Below are 20,156 nucleotides of genomic sequence, written 5' to 3'. Positions count from 1 at the left end.
GAGGCTGACTCCGAGGCCCTGAGGGAAAGCGACAGTGGGGCAAACGACAGAGACGGAGGCTCAGAGGGGAGGAGGCTGTGAGGGAGAAAATGAAGGACAGGAGGGACAGCGGGGAGAAGCGGAGGCCAAGGCGGGAGAGACCCCGACGGAGACGGGGAGCCAGACAGAAGGACACAGACGGAAACACACCCAGAGGAGCGAAGGAGGAGAGGAAGACCGAGAGAACCACAGGGGCAGGGACGGAATGCAGGGAGGCTGCCGCTCAGGCTGGGCGGACGGGGGCGCAGGACTCGCCCCGGGCCCGCGCGGCCGGGAGATCAGAGCCCCGAGCCCGCGCAGCGGACGGCCCGACGGCCGGGAGGGAGCGGCCGGGCGGGGGCGGGGCGCGGCCGGAGCCGGAGCCGCGGGGCCGGGCGGGGCGCGGAAGGGAGGGCCCGGCGGGCGGCGAGAAGGGGAAGGAAGCGGAGGTGCCGGGCGGGCGCGGGGCGCGGGCAGGAAGCGAGGAGGGGCGGCGGGGCAGGGGCCTCCGGAAAAACGCCCCAACTTCCTGCCCCGCCAGAGCCAGGAAGCGGGAGCCGGGACTCAGGGCCCGGGATCGCCGAGCTCGACCTCGGGCGCCCCGCCGGTCACCTCCCCGCGCGGACACCAGGTACACCGGCCCCGGCCCCGCCCGGCCTCCTCCCCTTCGCCGCTGGGGGAAGTGGGGCGGAGGAGGGAGGGGCCTGGGCGCTGCCGGCCGTGGAGGGGCCTCTTGGGGCCCACGGAGCCGGCGGCCGCCCCTTCCGGGGTCTCAGTTTTCCCATCTGTCAAAGGGGGCAAAGAGGGGAGAACTAACATTTGCCGAGCGCCCAGCAGGGGGGGGATGAGCGGTGCGAGGCCGGGGTCCAGGCCTCCCAACTGCTCGGTGGAGGACAGGTGATCGCTCCCATTGTACGGGTGGGAAAACCGAGGCCCAGGGAGCGGAACCGACTTGTCCCAGGGAACACACAGCGTGAGACTGTGTGGAGTTGGGATTTGAACTATCTGACGTTTTCCGCTAAGAGCCATCCTCCAACCCCGCATGCTTTAGCGCCACCTAAAAACAAAAAGGACAATAATAACAACGCCCATGGGCCAATGTGAAGCTGAAAGTTGCAGAGCACGTTTGAACGCGCTTTCGGAAAGCTCTTTTCTGAGCCATTGATTATACTCTGGGAAATGAGTGTAGGGGAGAGAGCTGGAGACCTTCCCCCATTGTACAGATGGGGAGACTGAGGCCTGAAAAGAAGTCATTACTTTTTGCAGGTTACACTGCTTGTCAGAGGGAAAGGTATGCCCAAATCCAAGATTTTTGCATTCCAGCTCCTGCGGAACGGGTAGTGGGGGCGCGGAGGGAATTGATGTACGAGCATTAGAAATTCAGCTGGTTTCCGATTTGGGGAGGCATATAGAGCAGGGGAGCCCCAGTCCGAGGTTCGGGTGCTTAGCGCCGGGCGGCTCGGGTCTCTGATTGAGCTCCGGCCAGGTGTTGGAACAACCCGCACTTCTGGGCAGGGGGCGGGGCCCGCAGAGTGACGGGGGCAGTCGAGATACGGAAACGCCGGCCCTCCAAGACAGGCCAGAGCAGCCCTATCTGGCCAGCGTGGCGCAGTGGAGAGCTAGAGCGGCTGGCGGGAGGAGTAGAGTCGCCGGGGCAGGAGCCGGGCAGAAGTCGGGCTAGAGCGGCTGGCAGGAGGAGTGGAGCTGAGCGCCAAGGGGCACTCTGGGGCGGCTAGAGCGACTCGGCGGCGGGGGTGGGGGGAGCCTGGAGCCGGCGCGCGGAGGCTTTGGTTCCGGCGGCTGCAGTGGCTTCTCTTCCCACCTGGAGCAGGTGAGGGACGCGGCCCCTGGCGGGCGTCAGACCCTAGGTGCGCGTCCTCCCCGACATCCCCTGCTACGCATATTGCCACGTTCCCTGCAGGATTTAGGGCCGTGTAAACCTGCCATGTCTATGTAAGATTTGGGACTCGTGTAGACCCGCCAGGTTTCTTATAGATTACGAGATGTTACAGGCCCTCCAGGCTCCTGCTAGCCGCCCTCCCATTGGAGACCCAACTTCTTATACACGTGGGGTCGTCATAGATAAATAAGAGCATCCCCCAGAGTCCAGGGCCCTATAGACCCTGGGTCTTGGGACCCACTGCACACCACTGCACCGCTTTTACCTCTCCAGAGGTCCCATGACCGGCTTCTTTCCTTGTAGAATCATGATCCCGTATGATCCCCAGATCCTTTAGAACCACCGCGTGTCAAGTAGAATCTGGGGCCTTACACGTTCCAAGGGCTCCTTTAAGGTTAATGTTTTCAGAGGTTCTTGGAGGCCGTGGGCCATCCACTCAGTATCTTATAGACCCTGAGCCCTGCATAGAACCCAGGTGCCCATGTAGTCCCCTATGTGTGCCAGCTTACAACCCCCACCCCTGTGGACCTTCTGAACCTGCCCTAACCACCCCCCCCCAAGAGCCCCATTCACACAGTGCTCCCTCTGCTAGACCCCAGGCCTTATTAATTGGCTATAGATCGTCTACCCTCTGACAGCTTCACTTGTAATTCCTCAGCCTTTGTGGGACCTCCTCACCCCATCATCTCCTAAACAGCCAACACTCCCCGTCCCCATCCTCTCTGAGCCCCAGTCTCTGTAGAGCAGCCGAGTCCAGCCTGCATTCCTGCCCAGGCCATAGTGACCACATACTCCTGACTTTTCCTGGCACCATAACACCATAAGGAGACTTGATGTGTCTCAGAGCTTTGGGTCAGATTTTAATTTCCAAAAGGTGGGGTGAGGGGCGTCCCCATTCCCTGAAGCAATGCAGTCTGTGTTAAATACATAAATTCAGGCAACATTGCCTATGTCTGAATTTTGGCTCTGTCCCTTATGAGCTGTACCTCAGTTTCCTCTTCTGTAACATGAGGATAAGAATAATCTTGGGATCATTGAGAGGATTAAACGAGTTAATACCTGAAAAGCAGTAACGCTGTGTCTGGCACATACTAAGTGTACCTTAAGTGTTAACTGTTATTTCATAATGTTGTGCTGAGGAATAAGGAGATACTTGTCAAGTGCACAGGTTGGGGCCTGGCATCAAGCATTTGCTCAGATAATGTGCAATCCCCTCCTTTACCCTTTTGGAATCTCCTTGCCTCAGTCAAACCTTTCCACCCCTGCATGGGATGAGTATGGACCATCCAGGTCCATGGCCATGTTTTCCAGCTCAGAAATTGCACCTGGTGGTGTGGTGAAGGTTCCCCATCTCTAATGGGAATAAGAACAAGTTGGGGTGCTTGTGGTTGGGAGTGTTTATTGAGTTGATACATGAGAACACTTAGAGCAATGCCTAGCACCCTGTGCGTGTTACGTGAGTTTAGCTCTTGTAATAAATTACTACTATTGTTCTGCCTTGGTTTGCAAATTTATTGATGCAAATGTTTAACAATGCTCAAATCTTGAATTCTAAGCTTGGATGTTAGACAAATATACTTTATGGAAAAGAATAAAAATGATGCCTGCTTGGGTGGACCCATAGGATCTGGCATTTGGACACTCCAGAAAGCATCACTGTTTAATAATCACAGTCAAAATCATAGTGACCATTTACTGGGAAGCTAGGGAGGAGGCCCATGGAAGAGGGAGAAGGGTGGGTCTCAGGCAGCTATGGTTATAAATAGCTTCGGGCTGTGGGGAGTCCCCCCACGGTCCACCACACCCGTGTTTCCACAGCTCCTTCCCGCCTGACACGGGCTCCATGGCATTAGTCAGACTAATTAAGGACACAGAAGATGTCAGTGGAAAGACTCAGGGAGAAGTGAAGACTCGAGGAGAGGCAGCAAGACATGGGGGAGAGAAGGGGATGGAGAGAGATGAGAGACAGCACATGAGACCGGGAGGAGGTGTGAGGATGGTGGCTGCAGAAGCCAGATGTGGGAAGACAGAGGGGCAGAGATGGGGGGGAGAGAAGCAGGGAGGGAGGCAGAGTCGGAGGGAAAAGTGAGACAAACCTGGAGGAAGGGAAGGAGAAAAATGAGGAAACTGGGAGAAGAGAGGCAGAGACATGAGGCAGTTTTGAGCAGAGCCAGCCAGGGAGAGCCGGCTGGGGAAAGGAGGGAAGGCAAGACGGACAGAGGGTGGAGGGAGACAGACACACCTGGGCTTGGGCTGCCTGAGGACCCCTCCCTCGTTTGCTGGGACTGGAAGCCGGGAAAGATAGGAGGCCCCTGAGGGAAGGAAGAACTTCTGGGTTTGGGGACTCCTGGTCCCAGAGGGAGGAGGGCTCAGAGCTTTGTTTTCTTAAGGTGGAGAGAATCGGGGATTGGGGGTTTGCCATCGTGACTTCCTGTCACAGGAAGTGGGGCGGGTGGGTTCAGAGGCAGCATCCTGCCCCGGGCCTATCACAGATCAGAGGAGAGCCCCCCACACCCCGGTTCTCTCCTTCCACCTCCCCTTTAGCTTTCCCAACTCCTCTTGCCTCCGGGCCCTGCCCCATCAGGAGCCAGCCCCCGGCCCCAGGTCCCTCCGACCCAGGAGTACGGGCCCCCAGCCCCCTCCTCCATCAGGCACCCCAAATTGCAGGCTCTCAGACAGCCCTCCCAGGGACCCAGGATCCTTAGCCTCCAGCTCCCGCCCTCCAGGCTCCATCCATGGGCTCCCCGCCCTGGCTGGCTGGACTCTGAAGGGCTCTTTGTCGCCACACAGAGGCCCCATTGAGCTGTGGAGGCCGGGATGGGGGGAGGCTGTTTACTCACCTTCACACCTGGGCCAGGAATCTGTGAGTAACCGCCCCTGCCTGCTCCTCCCACCCCTAACCGCGGCCCCTCCTCTTCCCACAGCCCTGCGGAGCCCAGGGAGATGGAAGACGTCGCCCGAGGGGTGGTGAGTGGGGAGAGCCAGGGGCGAGAGCGTTGGGGCTGTGGGGGGGGGCCTGTGGACTGAAGCCCCCTCCCCTTCCACAGGCCCCAGGGCCCCCCCGGCCTGGCCTGGTGCCCGTCAGCATCATCGGGGCTGAGGATGAGGATTTTGAGAACGAGCTGGAGACGGTGAGCAGGAGATGGGGTGTGGAAAAGCTTCTGTCAGCGTCCCATCCCGTGTCCCCTCCCACCGCAGTCCAGTCCTCCCTCCTCAGAGGCCGCCTCCCACAGCCCGTCTCTCTTTCTCTCACCTTCTCGGCATCTCCTTCCTCATCTCACTGACCCCACCCTCAGGGCCCCCACTGCAGCGTCGACTCCCACCCTTAACCCCAATTTTGATCCCTGCTCCCTTCTCCCCCACCTTAGCATGGGTCCTGTTCCTTCCCTCCTAAGTTCTGTCCTCATCAGCCACCAGTACAACATTGAATCTCATCCATCCCCCCTGACCTCCTGTCCTTGCTGTCACCCTTGCGGCATAGATGCCATCACCACCCCGCACTTCCCAGCATCTTCCCAGCTTGGATCCATCGGGAAGTGCCAGGGACCGGGTAGGATCAAGCCCAAGGCCCCTCCTCTTCTCCCCATTGTACTCACACACCCCCATCCCTCCCCATTTCCACCCCCAGCACTCAGAGGAGCAAAACAGCCAGTTCCAGAGCCTGGAGCAGGTGAAGCGGCGCCCGGCCCACCTCATGGCCCTCCTGCAGCACGTGGCCCTGCAGTTCGAGCCGGGACCCCTGGTGAGGGCGGGGCTGGGGAGGCATAGGGAGGGTGAGGCTGGGACGGGTCAGTCATCTAGGCCCATGAAGATGAGCTGGGAGGGTCTGGGACCCAAATCCAGACTGCACAGCACCAGATCCAGAAATAGCACCATAGTCGAGAGCCCGAGGGCATGCCGTGGGATCTGGATAAGGTTGAAGGTGTCCCATGTAAGTCTCAGTGAGCTCCCCGTGCTGGCCAGGAGAGTTCACGTGGCAGGGTCGTGCAGAGAGCACCAGAGACTCCAGCGGCCTGGCAGAAACCACATCCTCATCCCACCCCTATTCTGTGCCTGTGGCAGTGCCACCCTTCAATGACAGTGCCCTTCTATGGACTCCAGGGGATCACACCCTTCTCTGCGAGGCCTTCTCGGGCGGTGCCACCAGTTAAGTCATTCAGGGTTGGTGCTTGGGAGAGAGCTGTCAGCCGTCCCAGTCTAGGCGACACAGCAGGCCCTGTTCCAGAAACAAGGAAAGCCCCACGAGCAGCCCACGAGGCAGACAGGATATAACTGTCGACCCAGAAACCTCCTGGATGAGGCAGGTGACACCTGGGAGGTGTGAATGCCCAGCTGTGCTGTCCAGAAACACCTGCAGAGTCTAGAAAACCCTGCAGGTGATTTAGGAAGGTAGAAGCCAAAGTGCTGGCACTGGGTGTGTAGACAATGGTCTCGTCCCAAGAAGACCCCAGTGCAGCCCAGCACAGGACAGGAGTGGGAGACAGCCCAGAGCATTGTGCTATACGGAAACGCACAGCAGATCCCTCCAGAAAACTAGGAGACCTCCTGGGGGTGCAGCAACAAGGGCACATTATCCATGAGGCAGGAGGCTGGTTATCCTGACACCAAAGCTTCAGAACCTGGTAGGAAATGGAGAAATTAACCAGGTGCGGTGGCTCACGCCTGTAATCCTAGCACTTTGGGAGGCTGAAGCAGGAGGATCGCTTGAGGCCAGGAGTTCCCAACCAGCCTGAGCAACACAGTAAGATTCTGCCTCTACAAAAAATTAGCTGGGCATGGTGGCACATGCCTGTAGTCCCAGCTACTCGGGAGGCTGAGGTAGGAGGATCTCTTGAAACTAGGAGTTGGAGGTTGCAGTAAACTAGGACGATACCACTGTACTCCCGCCTGGGCAACAGAGCAAGACACTGTAGCAAAAAAAAAAGAGAAAATGGGTTATTGCCAGTATCTTCCCTGTCTGCATTCTCTCCCCTGGGGCATGGAGGCTCCCGCCCTCTGGGCAAGGGGTCCCCCACTTGAGCCTTGGGGTTTCTAGAACAGGAGAACTCCAGATCCTGGACCTCAGCTCAGGGATGGTGCTGACTGCCGTGATCTTTTACAGATGTGTAAACTGAGGCCGAGGGAGGGTCAGGGCTTGCCTAAGGTGACCCCGACAGCCTCCAGCATGTTGAGATTTATTCTCATGCTGTGCTGCTCCCTCACCTCCTCAGCTGAGGGGAGCAGTCCAGAGACAGCTGTGGCCCCAGGGCTGCTTCCTGCTGGGCTTGCTATTTTGGGGGCGGGGAGAGCCGACATAGATGTATTCTAACTGCTTAAAGTGGAGAAAGAGTCCCACCCCCATTGGAGTGAGTCCCTGGCACACTAAGACCATGTCACTTACCAGCTGAGAGCCCCCAGGAGCCAGGACAGGTTGAAGTCCCCACTGCATCACCAGCATCCCCCAGCACAGGCCTGGCTCTCGGGCAGCCTCGGGAAATGTTTGAGGAATGAGCGAGCCCCACTTGCGCACCTGACTATTTGCCACGCCCTCACTGTGCACTGGGCCCTGTCTGGATGCGGATGAATCAACGTACCCCACACACAAAAACCCTCTGGATGCTCACAGTATTTCTAGGGAGTGGGGTGGAGTGGACACAGGCTGCTTGAGCTCTGTTTTCTCATGAGCAAAACAGAGACAAGGATGGTCCCTGTGGTTGAACAGCATATTTCTCATCAGCACTCCGTGTAGCTGGTAGTGATAGTTATTGTCATCATAGGGAGGAGAATCGCAAAGAACCATATCACAGGATAGAAAAATCAGAAAATGCTCAAGGTGTTCCCAGGGAGGCTGCAGGGGAGGTGGGGGCGGGGGCTGGCGTGGAGATCTGGGAGCGCTTCCCAGAGAGGGTTCTGGGACCTGAGGCTGAGGGGGTTGAGGGGAAACAAAGTCCAGAGGTGGAGACATGGCACCAGGAGAGGGTGGGGCCAGGCAGGACCAGGGTGGGAAGGGCACCCCAACGGAAGGGTGAGGTTACTAGTAGCACTAGTGACCAGGAGCAGGGAGGAGCAGATGCCCAGACCAAAGGGGATGTCTTTTTTGTTTTTTTTTTGAGACAGAGTCTCACTCTGTTGCCTGGGCTAGAGTGCCGTGGCGTCAGCCTAGCTCACAGCAACCTCAAACTCCTGGGCTCAAGTGATCCTCCCGCCTTGGCCTCCCAGAGTGCTAGGATTACAGGCATGAGCCATTGCACCGGGCCGAAGGGGAGCCCTTGCAGGGAAAGGTTTCTGTTCCAGGGGGCGCCACCAGGGGGCTGGCCCCACTCCTGTCCTGTGGTCCTAAGGACCTCACAGAGCCCGGACCCAGATACTGTCACCTGGTTCCCGGTCTGGGTTGTCCCCGGACAGAGGGTGCAGAGAGATTCCCACAGCCCTGGGGTGCCCAGGAGGCTGGGAAGCTCTTTAGGCTTTTCAAAGGGAGAGCGTGGCTTGGGAGGGGAGGGAGGCGGGAGAGTCACGCCGCTGTCTCCCCCAGCTCTGCTGCCTGCACGCAGACATGCTGGGCTCCCTGGGCCCCAAGGAGATCAAGAAGGCCTTCGTTGACTTCTACCACAGCTTCCTGGACAAGACCGCAGTGAGAGACCTTTACGTGGCCCCAGTTCCCCACACCCTGCCCAGCCCTGAGAGCCAGTGTGCAACCCCAGCCTCCGCCCAGCCAAGGGCCGCATGAAGGGTGGCCAGGGCGATTGCCAGCCGGGCCTTCCCCACTGGGCCCCCTGGGCTGCACCCCACCTCTCCCAGCCCTCCCCTCACTGCAGTCTCTTTCCTGGGCAGATTCTGCGGGTGTCTGTCCCTCCCCACGTGGCCTTTGAGCTTGGTAAGAAGGGGAAGAGGGGCCTAGGGTGAGGGAGAGGTCTCTATAGGGGCCCCTGGGAGGGAGGCCACACTCCAGTGCTCTGGGTAGAGTAGCCCAGACTCATTCATTCCTTCTTGGTGGTGGCAGCCCGAGCAAGCATGGCCTTTGGAGTCCAAGGACAGGCAGGAACCTTGGTCCAAGTGACTAGGGAGCCGGTCCTCAGCCCGAGTGTGTCCCTGCAGACCGCACCCGGCCAGACCTCATCTCCGAGGATGTGCAGCGGCGGTTTGTACAGGAGGTGGTGCAGAGCCAGCAGGCAGCCGTGGGCCGGCAGCTGGACGACTTCCGCTCCAAGCGGCTCATGGGCATGACGCCCTGGGAGCAGGAGCTGGCCCAGCTGGAGGCCTGGGTTGGGCGGGACCGAACCAGCTACGAAGCTCGGGAGCGGCACGTGGCCGAGCGGCTGCTGACCCATCTGGAGGAGATGCAGTGAGTGGGCCGGCCCTGGGGCACCCCCGCTGTCTCTGGCATGTCCCATCCCCAGTGTGTGAGCTCCCTCTTCAGCCTCAATGTCCATTTCTCAGCATCTGGGGCGGGTTCTTCACTTAGTCCTGGCATTTCAACTCATCTTTGCAGTTTCCGGGTCTTCCCAGCTTTGGGGTTCCCTTGCAGTTTCCGGGTCTTGTCTGTGGTCTGGCACTTAGTCTCAGCCTCCCAGACCAGAGGTCCTCTTCCCACTTGTGATGGTCCTGGTCGCTTTGGCAGTTCCCCCCTCCCCTGCCCACCCCCACCTCTCTCTCCCTGCCCATCCCAGGGGAAGGCCACCTGCAGACCGGGTGGATAAGGACCTCAGGCTTAGCGAGTTTGTCACCAATATCTTTCTTCTCCCTACAGACCTACCATCTCTACCGATGAAGAAAAGAGGTGATAGAGCAGGGAGGACGGCGGGGAGAGGCGTGTTGGCTCCTGGGTCTGAGGGAGGGGGCGCTGGGGGCCGGACCCCCTGGTCTGAGCGGGAAGGGGCTGGGGCCCAGACTCCTGGAACCTGGGCATTGAGCAACATGCCTGGCCCTGTCCTCTTAAACCCTCTTTCCTCAGACACTGGCAGGAAATAGTTGTGGGGCTGGGAAGGGAAGGCGGGGTGTCTGCCTCTAGGGGCAGCGTGTGTTAGAGTCTGTGTGTCTGTCGGGCCCTCACCGTCCCTCCCCACAGTGCCGCTGTGGTCAACGCCATCGGCCTATACATGCGCCACCTTGGGGTACGGACCAAGAGTGGGGACAAGAAGTCGGGGAGGAACTTCTTCCGGAAAAAGGTGCTTCCCTCAGTGCCCAAACCTGGCCCTTTCCTCTGCAGAGGCCGCCCTTCCCCCCCCAGGACAGCAGGTGTCATGGCTCTGGACATCTCGGGTCAAGTTCGGCTCTGCTGGTGTTTCAGGAATGCTCAGCTCCCTCTCGCCCCTCATCCTCCTGCAGGTAATGGGGAACCGGCGCTCAGACGAGCCTCCCAAGACCAAGAAAGGACTGAGCAGCATCCTGGATGCCGCCCGCTGGAACCGGGGAGAGCCCCAGGGTAAGATGGCCCTGGCCTCTGCCCTGCCCTGTCTGTCGTACCCAGGCTGCACCCGCCTCACTGACTCTCCCTCTTGTTGCAGCTCCAGATTTTCGACACCTCAAAGGCGAGGTTGATGGTAAAGGACTTGTAGTCAGAGCTTCCATACTGGGGGCCTGAGGGAGGAGGAGGGCCTGGGGGCCTGGACCCCTGGGTCCGAGGGAGTGGGTGTTGGGGGCCCGGACCCCTGGGTCCCAGGGAGGAGGAGGGGTATGCTGGTGATGGGGAGGAGGGGGTTGGTTCATAGCATCTTAGGTCTCCCTGGTGGCTGTGGGTTAGAGTCACTGTTCTCTCATTTCCTTCCTTCTCACTTGCTGTCTCCCCAGGTGAGAAGCCAGCACTTACAGAGCGGAAAGGAGGCCTGGGCATGCCCTCTCGGGACCGGAATCTGGGGGCTCCTGGGCAGGACACTGCTGGAATCTCTCTGCACCCTCTGTCCGGGGACAACCCAGACCGGGAACCAGGTGACAGTATCTGGGTCTGGGCTCTGTGAGGTCCTTAGGACCACAGGGCAGGAGTGGGGCCAGCCCCCGGTGGCGCCCCCTGGAACAGAAGCCTTTCCCTGCAAGGCGTCCCCTTCTGCCAGGTGCAATGGCTCATGCCTGTAATCCTAACACTCTGGAAGGCCAAGGTGGGAGGATCACTTGAGCTCAGGAGTTTGAGGTTGCCGTGAGCGAGGCTGACACCACGGCACTCACTCTAGCCCGGGCAACAGAGTGAGACTCTGTCTCAAAAAAAAAAAAAAAAAAAAGCGTCCCCTTGGCTCTGGGCATCTGCTCCTCCCTGCTCCTGGTCACTAGTGCTACTAGTAACCTCACCCTTCCGTTGGGGTGCCCTTCCCACCCTGGTCCTGCCTGGCCCCGCCCTCTTCTGGTGCCATGTCTCCACCTCTGGACTTTGTTTCCCCTCAACCCCCTCGGCCTCAGGTCCCAGAACCCTCTCTGAGCACAAGGCCAGTTGCCCTCCTAGCTGCATTTCCATGTCCCCTTAGATAGTGAGCCCGCCGGCCCCTTGGCGCTCAGACAGTGGCTTGGCCAGGCCTGGGTGCAATCCCGCTGCTTCCTTGTGTTGTATCTGAGCCTCAATTTCCTCATCTCTAAATGGGGTAGATCTATTTTTCCCACAAGGCCCAGCTGGGGGCCGGGGAGGTGACTGGATGTGGAGGCATCGCAGCGTCCGGCCCGGCCTCGGTCTCTGGGTGGCTGCAGTCTGGTTGGGTGGGCATGCACAGGGAGCACCCCAGTGCTGCGGCATCTTCACCCACCTGGCCCCCAGCTGCCTACCGCCGTGTGCTTGGAGGTCTTAACATCTATCTGTCCCCTGAAGACTTACAGGGTAGCTGCTAGGTGTCTGCCAGGGACAGGGTAGCTACTGACCCCCATTCCAAGGTGGAAGAAACTCAAGCCCCCAGAGTGTGGGTCTCGTCACCGTCAGGGCCCCCCCCCAGCCAGCCTCACTCTCTCCTTCCACCCCACAGGTGCTGACAGCCCCCTGGAGCTGGGGGAGCCACCCCTACAGGGCCCGACCAGCCTGGATCCTCCAGCGCCCCCAGAGAGCACTGAGGAGGGGGCCGAGACAGAGAGGTACCCAGGCCAGGGCGGGAGGCAGGGCCGGGCGGTGGGGGGTCTGCTCAGCACTTCTCTCCTGCTCTTCCTGGTCTTCCTGCACTCCTGCTGTCCCTCCTTTTCCTTTCTTTTGCCCCTTTCTTTTCTCATCTCTCTCCTTCTTCCTCCCTTTTTTCTCCCTCCCTCCTTCCCTCCCTCTCCCTCTCCCACCCTTTCCTCCTTTCCCTCCCGCCCCCTCTCCTGCTGGGTTGTCTCCCCTCTGCTTCCTCCCCACCCTCCACTTCTCCAGCCTTTCGCTCTTCCCCCCTTTGCCTTTCTCTTCCCAGCCCAGCGCCCAGCCTTGCTCCTGCCTCCCAGCCCCAGCGCCCTCCCTTGGTCCCCCACCCTCTGTGCTCTGTGCCTGGGGGCCCTGTCCCCCTCACAGTTGGGGGGCAGGCTCTGCCCCCTGCCCGTCCTCGTGCTGCTGCTTTGGGGACCCTGTGGTGGGTGTGGGGAGGTGGATTGGGTTCCATCTGGGTCCACCTCTGACCCTGTGCCCCTCTCTCCCCAGAAGGTGGAAGAGGTGGGTGCCTGGGCCCTGGGCGGGGGGAGGGCTAGCCCCTCCCCCATTTCTCCAGCCCCTTCCCATTCCCCATGGCCACCCCCTCCCCTTCACCCCCCAATGAGGGCTGGGTGGGGACGTCACCCTCCCAGATGAAGAGCTAAGTATGGCAATCCTCCCTCTGCCCCCAGCCCCCTGCTGCAGGGAAGGGAGGGGGTTGGTCCTATGCTCCACACTGGGTTCCCTTCCCCACCAAGCTTCACGTGTCCCTCCTGGCCACCCCTCAGCACCCCTCAAATCACACTACTCTTCTGACTCCCCTCTCTTCTGTTGCATGTTCCATCCCTGTCCTGGTCTTGCCTGTCCCTGTCCTGGTCTCTCCCTGTCTCTGTCCCTGTCTTGGTCTCGCTTGTCCCTGTCCTGGTCTCTCCCTGTCTCCCTGTCCTGGTCTCTCCCTGTCTCTGTCCCTGTCTTGGTCTCGCCTGTCCCTGTCCTGGTCTCTCCCTGTCTGGGTCTCTCCCCATCTCTGTCCCTGTCCTGGTCTCCCCCCGTCTCTGTCCCTGTCCTGGTCCTGGTCTCTCCTCATCTCTGTCCTTGTCTTGGTCCCTCTTTGTCTCTGTTCCGGCCTCTGCCTGCCTCTGTCCTTGGCCTCGGGGTCCAGGCTATCAGGGCGTCTGGGGCGCTCAGAGAGCCTGCGGGTGAGTGACCGCCGCCGGCCTTCCCGGGGCAGCCTCGGGGCTAAGGGCCGGGGTGGGGGCCGCTCCAGGAGCGACGTGGACATGGACCCCAGCTCCGCCACAGCTGTGCTTGGCCCTGCCCAACGAGCCACGTACGTCACTCCCCCCTCCACCACCATCCACTGAGGAAGCCTGGAGAATTGGGGAGGGGGGTTGTTGCCAGAGGCGCAGAGAAATGGGCATCGGACGTGGAGGTCACTGAGAACCACCTGCGGTCACAGGCCTCGGAGGAGGAGGGGGTGGAACGCTTCTAGAGATTTGGGGACTGGTCTGCAGCACAGGCCACCCTGGGGCGTCAAGTGCTGAGGCCGTGGAGAGGGGTTGAGCACTAAGGAATCGAAGGCTCCCCAGGGTGGGGCCCCAACAAGGCCTCTGTCCACAGCCCTGAGCCCGGAGATGAGGCGGAGCCGGGACGCTCAGGATTAGAGCTGGAACCAGAAGAGCCTCCGGGCTGGCGGGAGCTCGTCCCCCCGGACACCCTGCACAGGCTGCCCAAGAGCCAGGTGAAGCGGCAGGAGGTCATCAGCGGTGAGTGCCACCCCCGCCCACCCCGGGATTGCCAAGGACACAGCCCAGCTCTGGCAGAGGCTGGCGCAGACAGATGTTCATCCTGGTGTTATTTACCGTGGGGAAGACTTGAAGGCAGTTCCAGTCTGCTCCAAGTTCAGATTGTTCCAACAGAGAACAATTTGTTACGTAAATCATAGAACAGCCACTCGATGGGACATGAACGCAGCTGTCAGACGAGTGACATTCCCAAGAACTCGTAGTAGTTCAGGACAATGCTGGTGTGAAGAGCCAGAAACAGTGTATAAAGTTGTATTTCTGGTATAAGCCTCTGTGACATGGGCACAAAGAGTTGCTACCTGCAGAGATTGTCACGAAGACGACACGATTTGAGTGCAGTGTTGGGCACAGACGAGCCATTAATGGGATTGTTGTTACCTGTGTGATCTTAGTCAATGAGGGGGAAAAAAATTTTCCTTCCAGGTAGAGAGATGATAGGTGTATCATTTTTGTCTTGTTTTTTTTCTTTTTTTGTTTTTTTTTTCTGTGCTTTGTGATTGTGTATGAGGGCAGAGTGGTGGCAAAAGTAGAAAACTTTTGGAAGCTTGTTTGAATGTTTATTTACAGGTTGCTTAATAGAAAATAACTCATTTATTCAGAATTTTTAGGGCAGTAGGTGACTACTTTTTTGGGTCACAGATCTCTCTAAGGATAGGATAAAAACATGATCGGTGCTATCCCATAGAACTTTCTGGAATGATGGAAATGTGCTTTATCTGCATGGTAACCACCAGCCACACGTGGCTGGTGAGCACCTGAAATGCAGTGAATACAACTGAGGACTGAATTATAAATTTCATTTTGTTTTAATTAATTAAAACGTAAAGAGTTGTACGTGGCTGGTGGCTACCACATTGGACAGTATAGTAATTTTTCTCCCCCGAAAAAATATGCATAACACGCAAAATTGTGAGTTTAGTCTCAGGGGACTTCTGGGCCCCTGGAACTCACGCACGTACCCTGTCTGGATCTGAGGCTGCCAGCCCGTGCGTAGAGGGAATCGTTGCATCAGAACTGAAGGCTGGGAAAATGGCTGGACAGTTAGATATTGAACACAGCTGCAAACTTGCTGGCAGGGCGGCCACCTACCCGCTCATCCTGGTTTGTACAGAAGTTTCCCAGTTTTGTCACTGAAAGTCCCATGATAGGCAGACTGGGACCATTGGTCCCCCTGGCTGGCTGCCACAGCAAAAAGAGAAAGGCAGTGGGTTGAGGAACCCTCAATGGCTGCTTAAGGGGTCAAATGACTCCACCTAGAGAGAGCTCCCCTAACCCCACCAGTGTCCAGGAAGCGCCCCTCCCCTGCTTGGGTTCTGCCCCTCCTCCGAATTCCCCCAACCTGCCTCTGAGGCCAGCCCCATAGTCTGCATGCTCCCCAATATCCTTCCTGCCTTGGTGGCCCCACAGAGCTGCTGGTGACGGAGGCGGCCCACGTGCGCATGCTGCGGGTGCTACATGACCTCTTCTACCAGCCCATGGTGGAAGGGGGCTTCTTCCTCCTGGGGGAGCTACAGAACATTTTCCCCAGCCTGGACGAGCTCATCGAGGTGCATTGTGAGTGCAGGGCTGAGGCCCCTCTGCGCGCCCCACCGCTGTCTCCCTCCTTCGAGGCCTGTGCAGTAGACCCGCAGCCAGCACCTTCCCCTGAGCTGAGTGCCTGCCTCTTCCAGGACTGGGGACAACCACCCCAACCCCCAGAGCTGACACGCGGCGGGGAGGGGCAGACTGCCATCTAAGCACACTGGGGTGGGGGACAGGCTCACCAGCCCCAGGGATCAGACACAGACACACCTGCAGCCCGACCTCCACCACACCCAACCAGGTGCTACATGCCACCTTCCGGGCCATAATGAAGCACCCCCTTTCCTCACTGCCCCCCACAGCCTTGTTCCTCGATTGCCTGATGAAGCGGAGACAGGAGAGTGGCTACCTCATTGAAGAGATCGGGGACGTGCTGCTGGCCCGGGTGAGGGTGCCCAGCCCACCCCCTCCTCCCAGCCAGGGGCCAGGTCCTGAGAGGTCCCCTCGAGTCCAAGGGCCTGGACCCCAAGCCTGTCCTGCTACTCTAGGCCTCCATCCCCGTGCAAGGCCCCGTTCTTGCCCAGCCCACCTGAGACACCTCCCTGGCCTGAATCTCTCTGTAGTTTGATGGTGCTGAGGGCTCCTGGTTCCAGAAAATCTCCTCTCGCTTCTGCAGCCGCCAGTCGTTTGCCTTAGAGCAGCTCAAAGCCAAGCAGCGCAAGGAGCCTCGATTCTGTGCCTTTGTGCAGGTGAGGTGGCCGTCTGGGCTCCGGGGTCCCAGGGGAGGAGGGGGCTGGGGACCTAGACTCCTAGGAGAGAGCTGGTGGCCCTGCCCTGGGGTGAGCCTGAGGCCTGGGCCACCTCAGCACCATTTTCCCCTCAGGAGGCCGAGAGCCGTCCACGGTGTCGCCGCCTGCAGCTGAAGGACATGATCCCCACGGAGATGCAGCGCCTGACCAAGTACCCGCTGCTCCTGCAGAGCATCGGGCAGAACACAGGTACCGCCCGCCCAGCCCCTGCGGGCCTCAGCTCTCCTTCCACTGTCCTTGGGTGTCGCACTGGGAGCCTGCAGGGGTGGGGCTCACCGGAGCCGGGTCTCTCCCCTGCCCGCAGAAGAGCCCGCGGAGCGAGAGAAAGTGGAGCTAGCAGCCGAGTGCTGCCGGGAAATCCTGCACCACGTCAACCAAGCCGTGCGTGACATGGAGGACCTGCTGGTGAGCCTTGGCATGGCCCTGTGCCCGGACAGGAGGCAGGCCCTGCCTCCACTTGGCCCTTAGCAACTCCCTCTCGGGGTCACTAGAGGTCAGGCCTGGCCCTCGGCTTGTCCCCCTTGGAAACTGGTCTTGGCTCTCAGCTTATCTTGCGGGGTCACTGTGGGTCAGTCCCAGCACTGGGCTTGTCCCTATAACACGGAGGTCTCTGCTCCAGCGGCTCAGGGATTATCAGCGGCGCCTGGATTTGTCCCACCTGCGGCAAAGCAGCGACCCCATGCTGAGCGAGTTCAAGGTGGGCCCTGCCTGCCCTTCCCTCCCTCCCCTCGGCCCACCCTGGCCCTGCCGCTCGGGGTCTCTAAAACAGCCCCCAGCCCTCCCTGCCTATCCTCGTGCCCAGCATGATTCAGCTATGATCCCCACCCCATGGTCACCCTGCCCTCCCTCCCCTCCTGTCACCTGTGTGGGCCATTGCTGCCTCCTGCCCCCAGAACCTGGACATCACCAAGAAGAAGTTGGTCTATGAGGGCCCACTGACGTGGCGGGTGACGAAGGACAAGGCTGTGGGTGAGTGCCAGGGTGGCAGCGGGCGGGGGGCCGGGCCGCGTGGAGGGCACCACGTGAACTCCTGCCTTGGCCTGCCCCGCAGAGGTCCACGTGCTGCTGCTGGACGACCTGCTGCTGCTGCTCCAGCGCCAGGACGAGCGGCTGCTGCTCAAGTCACACAGCCGGACGCTGACACCCACCCCGGACGGCAAGACCATGCTGCGGCCCGTGCTGCGGCTCACCTCCGCCATGACCCGCGAGGTGGCCACCGGTGAGCACAGCGGTGGTCTGGGCTCATTGGAGCAGAGCTGCCTGGTGGGGCGGGGAGGGGAGTGCGCATTCTGAGGTGGGGGAGGCCACTGCAGAGGTTGAGAAGGGGGCAGTCTGGTGGCCGAGTGGGGGTGAGCAGGGCCAGGCTGAGAGCGTTTATTGAGCAGGGTGGGAACCTGCCCCAGGCGTTTGCACAGAGGCCCAGTGAGGAGGGCTTTGCAAACCGCTGCTGAGAAGTTGCACCAAGGCCATGGATACCGGGAGTGGCTGTGTGGTGGGGGTGGCTGCAGGGTTTGTGTAGCAGAGCCAGCCGGGGACTTGGGGCCTGATTCCGTAAGGGGTGTGACAGAGGGAGGGCTCAGGAGGGCATGTGGGGCCCTGGATAGTTATTAGCAGGACAGTGAGGGGTGAACTGAGTCATGGGACCCCTGAGGGTGCCACCTTTGGGGCGGCTTCCCCAGCCTCCAGCCTGTGCTCAAGGAGGGGCCCTGCTCTGAGCCCCGTCTCCTCTTCCCCCTGCAGACCACAAAGCCTTCTATGTCATTTTTACGTGGGACCAGGAGGCCCAGATATATGAGCTGGTGGCACAGACTGTGTCGGAGAGGAAGAAGTAAGGGGGAGTCTGGGTTCTGAGCGGGGTGGGAAGCCCAGGCCTTTGGGCTCCCAGAGATGGTGCGGGGTGGAGGCCCTGGCACAGGGCCTGGCGGCTCTGACTGCCCAGGGCCTTGGCCTGTCTCCCCAGCTGGTGTGCCCTCATCACTGAGACGGCTGGATCCCTGAAGGTCCCTGCCCCTGCCTCCCGCCCCAAGCCCCACCCCAGCCCCAGCAGGTGAGGGGGGCCAGGGAGGGAGCTGGATTTCCCGGGTGTTGGAAGGCAGGGCTGGCTGCCCTGTGCATCCCCAGAACCTGAGCCCCAGTTCCGTCTCCATGTGCGTGCGTGTGTGCGTGTGAGTGTGTCAGCCCCACCATGGCCCTGTCTGTCTCCTATCCCCAGGCCTCTCTGTCTTCCATTGTCTGGGCCTCTCTGTCTCCCGGCCTCAACCCCTGTCTCTGTCTCCGGACCTCCCCATCTCCCCACCTCCCCACCTCCAGCTGTCTGTCTCCCTGTCCCTGCTGCCCCCGGGGCCAGGGGTGTGGGGTCACCCAGCACTTCCTCCCCCCAGCACCCGAGACCTCCTCCTTAGCAGCTCTGAGAATGGCAACGGTGGCCGAGAGATACCTCCAGCTGACGGTGAGGCTGGGGGCAGTGGGGGAGGGGCTGGATCGGGTGTCCTGGGTGACAAGAGGCGTCCTTAGGAAGCCCAAGAGAACCTGAGCACCCTCCCTGTTCCCCCACCCAGCCCGGACTGAGAGAATTCTCAGCGACCTCCTGCCCTTCTGCAGACCAGGCCCCGAGGGCCAGCTTGCTGCCACGGCCCTCCGGAAAGGTAGCCCAGCCCTGCCGGCTCCAGGGCGGCCCCCAGCCCAAACCACCTCTGTTCCCCCCTTAAAATTCCTGTATGCCTAGCTGCCAAGAATAAGCCCATCCCCCCAGCCTGCACCACCGTCTTGGGTGGCCCCATGTCCCTCTTCCTTCCACAACCACCAACCCTTCCTTGACCCTAAATTCAGCCTCTGCCAGGACGCATCTCCACCCTCAGTGCCTTCGTGTCCCTGGCCCAACCCTAACTCCAGCCAGACCTCTGCACCCTTTTGAATCTCCCAACCCCATGTGCTCAGTCTTGCCTGGACCTACTCTCCCCTCCAGCCCAAACCCCTGTGCCCCTGACTCCACCCTCTGTCCCTGCCAGTGCTGTCCCTGAAGCAGCTCCTGTTTCCTGCTGGGGAAGACAGCAGGGCGGGGCCTCCCCGAGATGGGAATGGGGTCCCAGGGGGTTGCCCCCTGAGCCCAGCGCAGACCCAGGAGATCCAGGAGAACCTGCTCGGCCTGGAGGAGACCATAAAGCAGCTGGAGGTGGGGCGCAGCTCGGGGGACCCTGAGCGGGCTGGGGAAGGAAGGGGCCCCCCTCACGAGTGACCCCCCCAGGAGCTGGAGGAGGAATTCTGCCGCCTGCGACCCCTCCTGTCTCAGCTCGGGGGGAATCCTGTCCCCCATGCTGGCTGTACCTGAGGTCCCTGTCCAGGCAGGTGAGTGGGGGACCTGGGGGTGGATGCTACCCTGAGATGAGGGACCACAGTGGGCGTCTCAGGTGCTCCGGTCCCCCTACAGCCCCAGCCCACCAGTCTCTCCCCCTGCCTTTGTCTTTTCTAAATCTTCCCGTTCCACCTCCTGTTTCCTGTCTCTGCCCACCTCCCTCTCTCCGCTCTCCCTGTCTGTCTCCCCCTCTCTCCTTCTCTCCCTGCCTCCTGTCTTCTCCGTGCCCCAGGCCTTTCCAAAGGAGAGGAGGGGGAGAGGACGTGTGGGGGCCGCCCCCACCCACACAGCTGCCACAGCATCTCATACCCCGAGGCCTGAGGAGAGGGAGCTGCTGCCGGGCCACACCTGGGAGGGGCCCAGCTGGGGTCACCGTGTCCCCATTGGCCTCGGCCTTCTCCCTCCTGCCTCTGCTTGGGGGACTCAGGGCTTCATTCCAGGGTGGGCACCACAGCGACCCCCAGATCCTGGGCCATCTCAGTATTGCCTGCGGGGGCCACCCCTCCATCCCCTGCCCCCAAGTGCCTTTGCTCTGTTTTTATACCCTGAATTGGAGGTTTATTTTTTAATATATATTATCTAAGGAGAGGTCTGTGTTTGTGAGGGCGGGGTGGGGCCCGGCGTGGTGTCTGGAACCCTCCGTGACTGGCGGTGACATCCCAGGTCTGTCTGCCACGTTGCCTCTGTGCCTCTCACCTTCCTCTGG

At 60.4% G+C, this 20,156-nt stretch overlaps 1 protein-coding gene across 2 annotated transcripts; it reads left to right on the top strand.

Annotated features, from left to right (window-relative positions):
* Positions 1 to 490: 490 nt before the first annotated feature.
* On the top strand, positions 491 to 20,036 carry ARHGEF1 (Rho guanine nucleotide exchange factor 1). Of its 2 annotated transcripts, XM_045531602.1 has the most exons (31): positions 491 to 649; positions 4,843 to 4,885; positions 4,966 to 5,049; positions 5,547 to 5,660; positions 8,430 to 8,528; positions 8,729 to 8,771; positions 8,993 to 9,239; positions 9,645 to 9,674; positions 9,963 to 10,062; positions 10,223 to 10,319; positions 10,402 to 10,437; positions 10,685 to 10,822; positions 11,836 to 11,941; positions 12,474 to 12,485; positions 13,126 to 13,293; positions 13,584 to 13,729; positions 15,176 to 15,322; positions 15,652 to 15,734; positions 15,913 to 16,038; positions 16,173 to 16,287; positions 16,403 to 16,503; positions 16,718 to 16,795; positions 16,992 to 17,067; positions 17,150 to 17,317; positions 17,839 to 17,926; positions 18,059 to 18,145; positions 18,480 to 18,547; positions 18,657 to 18,743; positions 19,107 to 19,270; positions 19,343 to 19,443; positions 19,683 to 20,036. In XM_045531602.1, the coding sequence occupies exons 2-30, from the start codon at positions 4,862 to 4,864 to the stop codon at positions 19,424 to 19,426; spliced, it is 2,916 nt and encodes a 971-aa protein (XP_045387558.1). In that variant the 5' UTR covers positions 491 to 649; positions 4,843 to 4,861; the 3' UTR covers positions 19,427 to 19,443; positions 19,683 to 20,036. The 2 variants fall into 2 exon arrangements, with proteins under 2 accessions (XP_045387558.1, XP_045387559.1); XM_045531603.1 differs by lacking the exons at positions 12,474 to 12,485; positions 13,126 to 13,293 and having other exon boundaries at positions 492 to 649.
* The last annotated feature ends 120 nt before the right edge of the window (positions 20,037 to 20,156 follow it).

This window comes from Lemur catta, chromosome 19 (assembly GCF_020740605.2).
Source record: "Lemur catta isolate mLemCat1 chromosome 19, mLemCat1.pri, whole genome shotgun sequence".
NCBI lineage: Eukaryota > Metazoa > Chordata > Mammalia > Primates > Lemuridae > Lemur > Lemur catta.
This window is presented reverse-complemented; position numbering and strand designations above follow the sequence as displayed.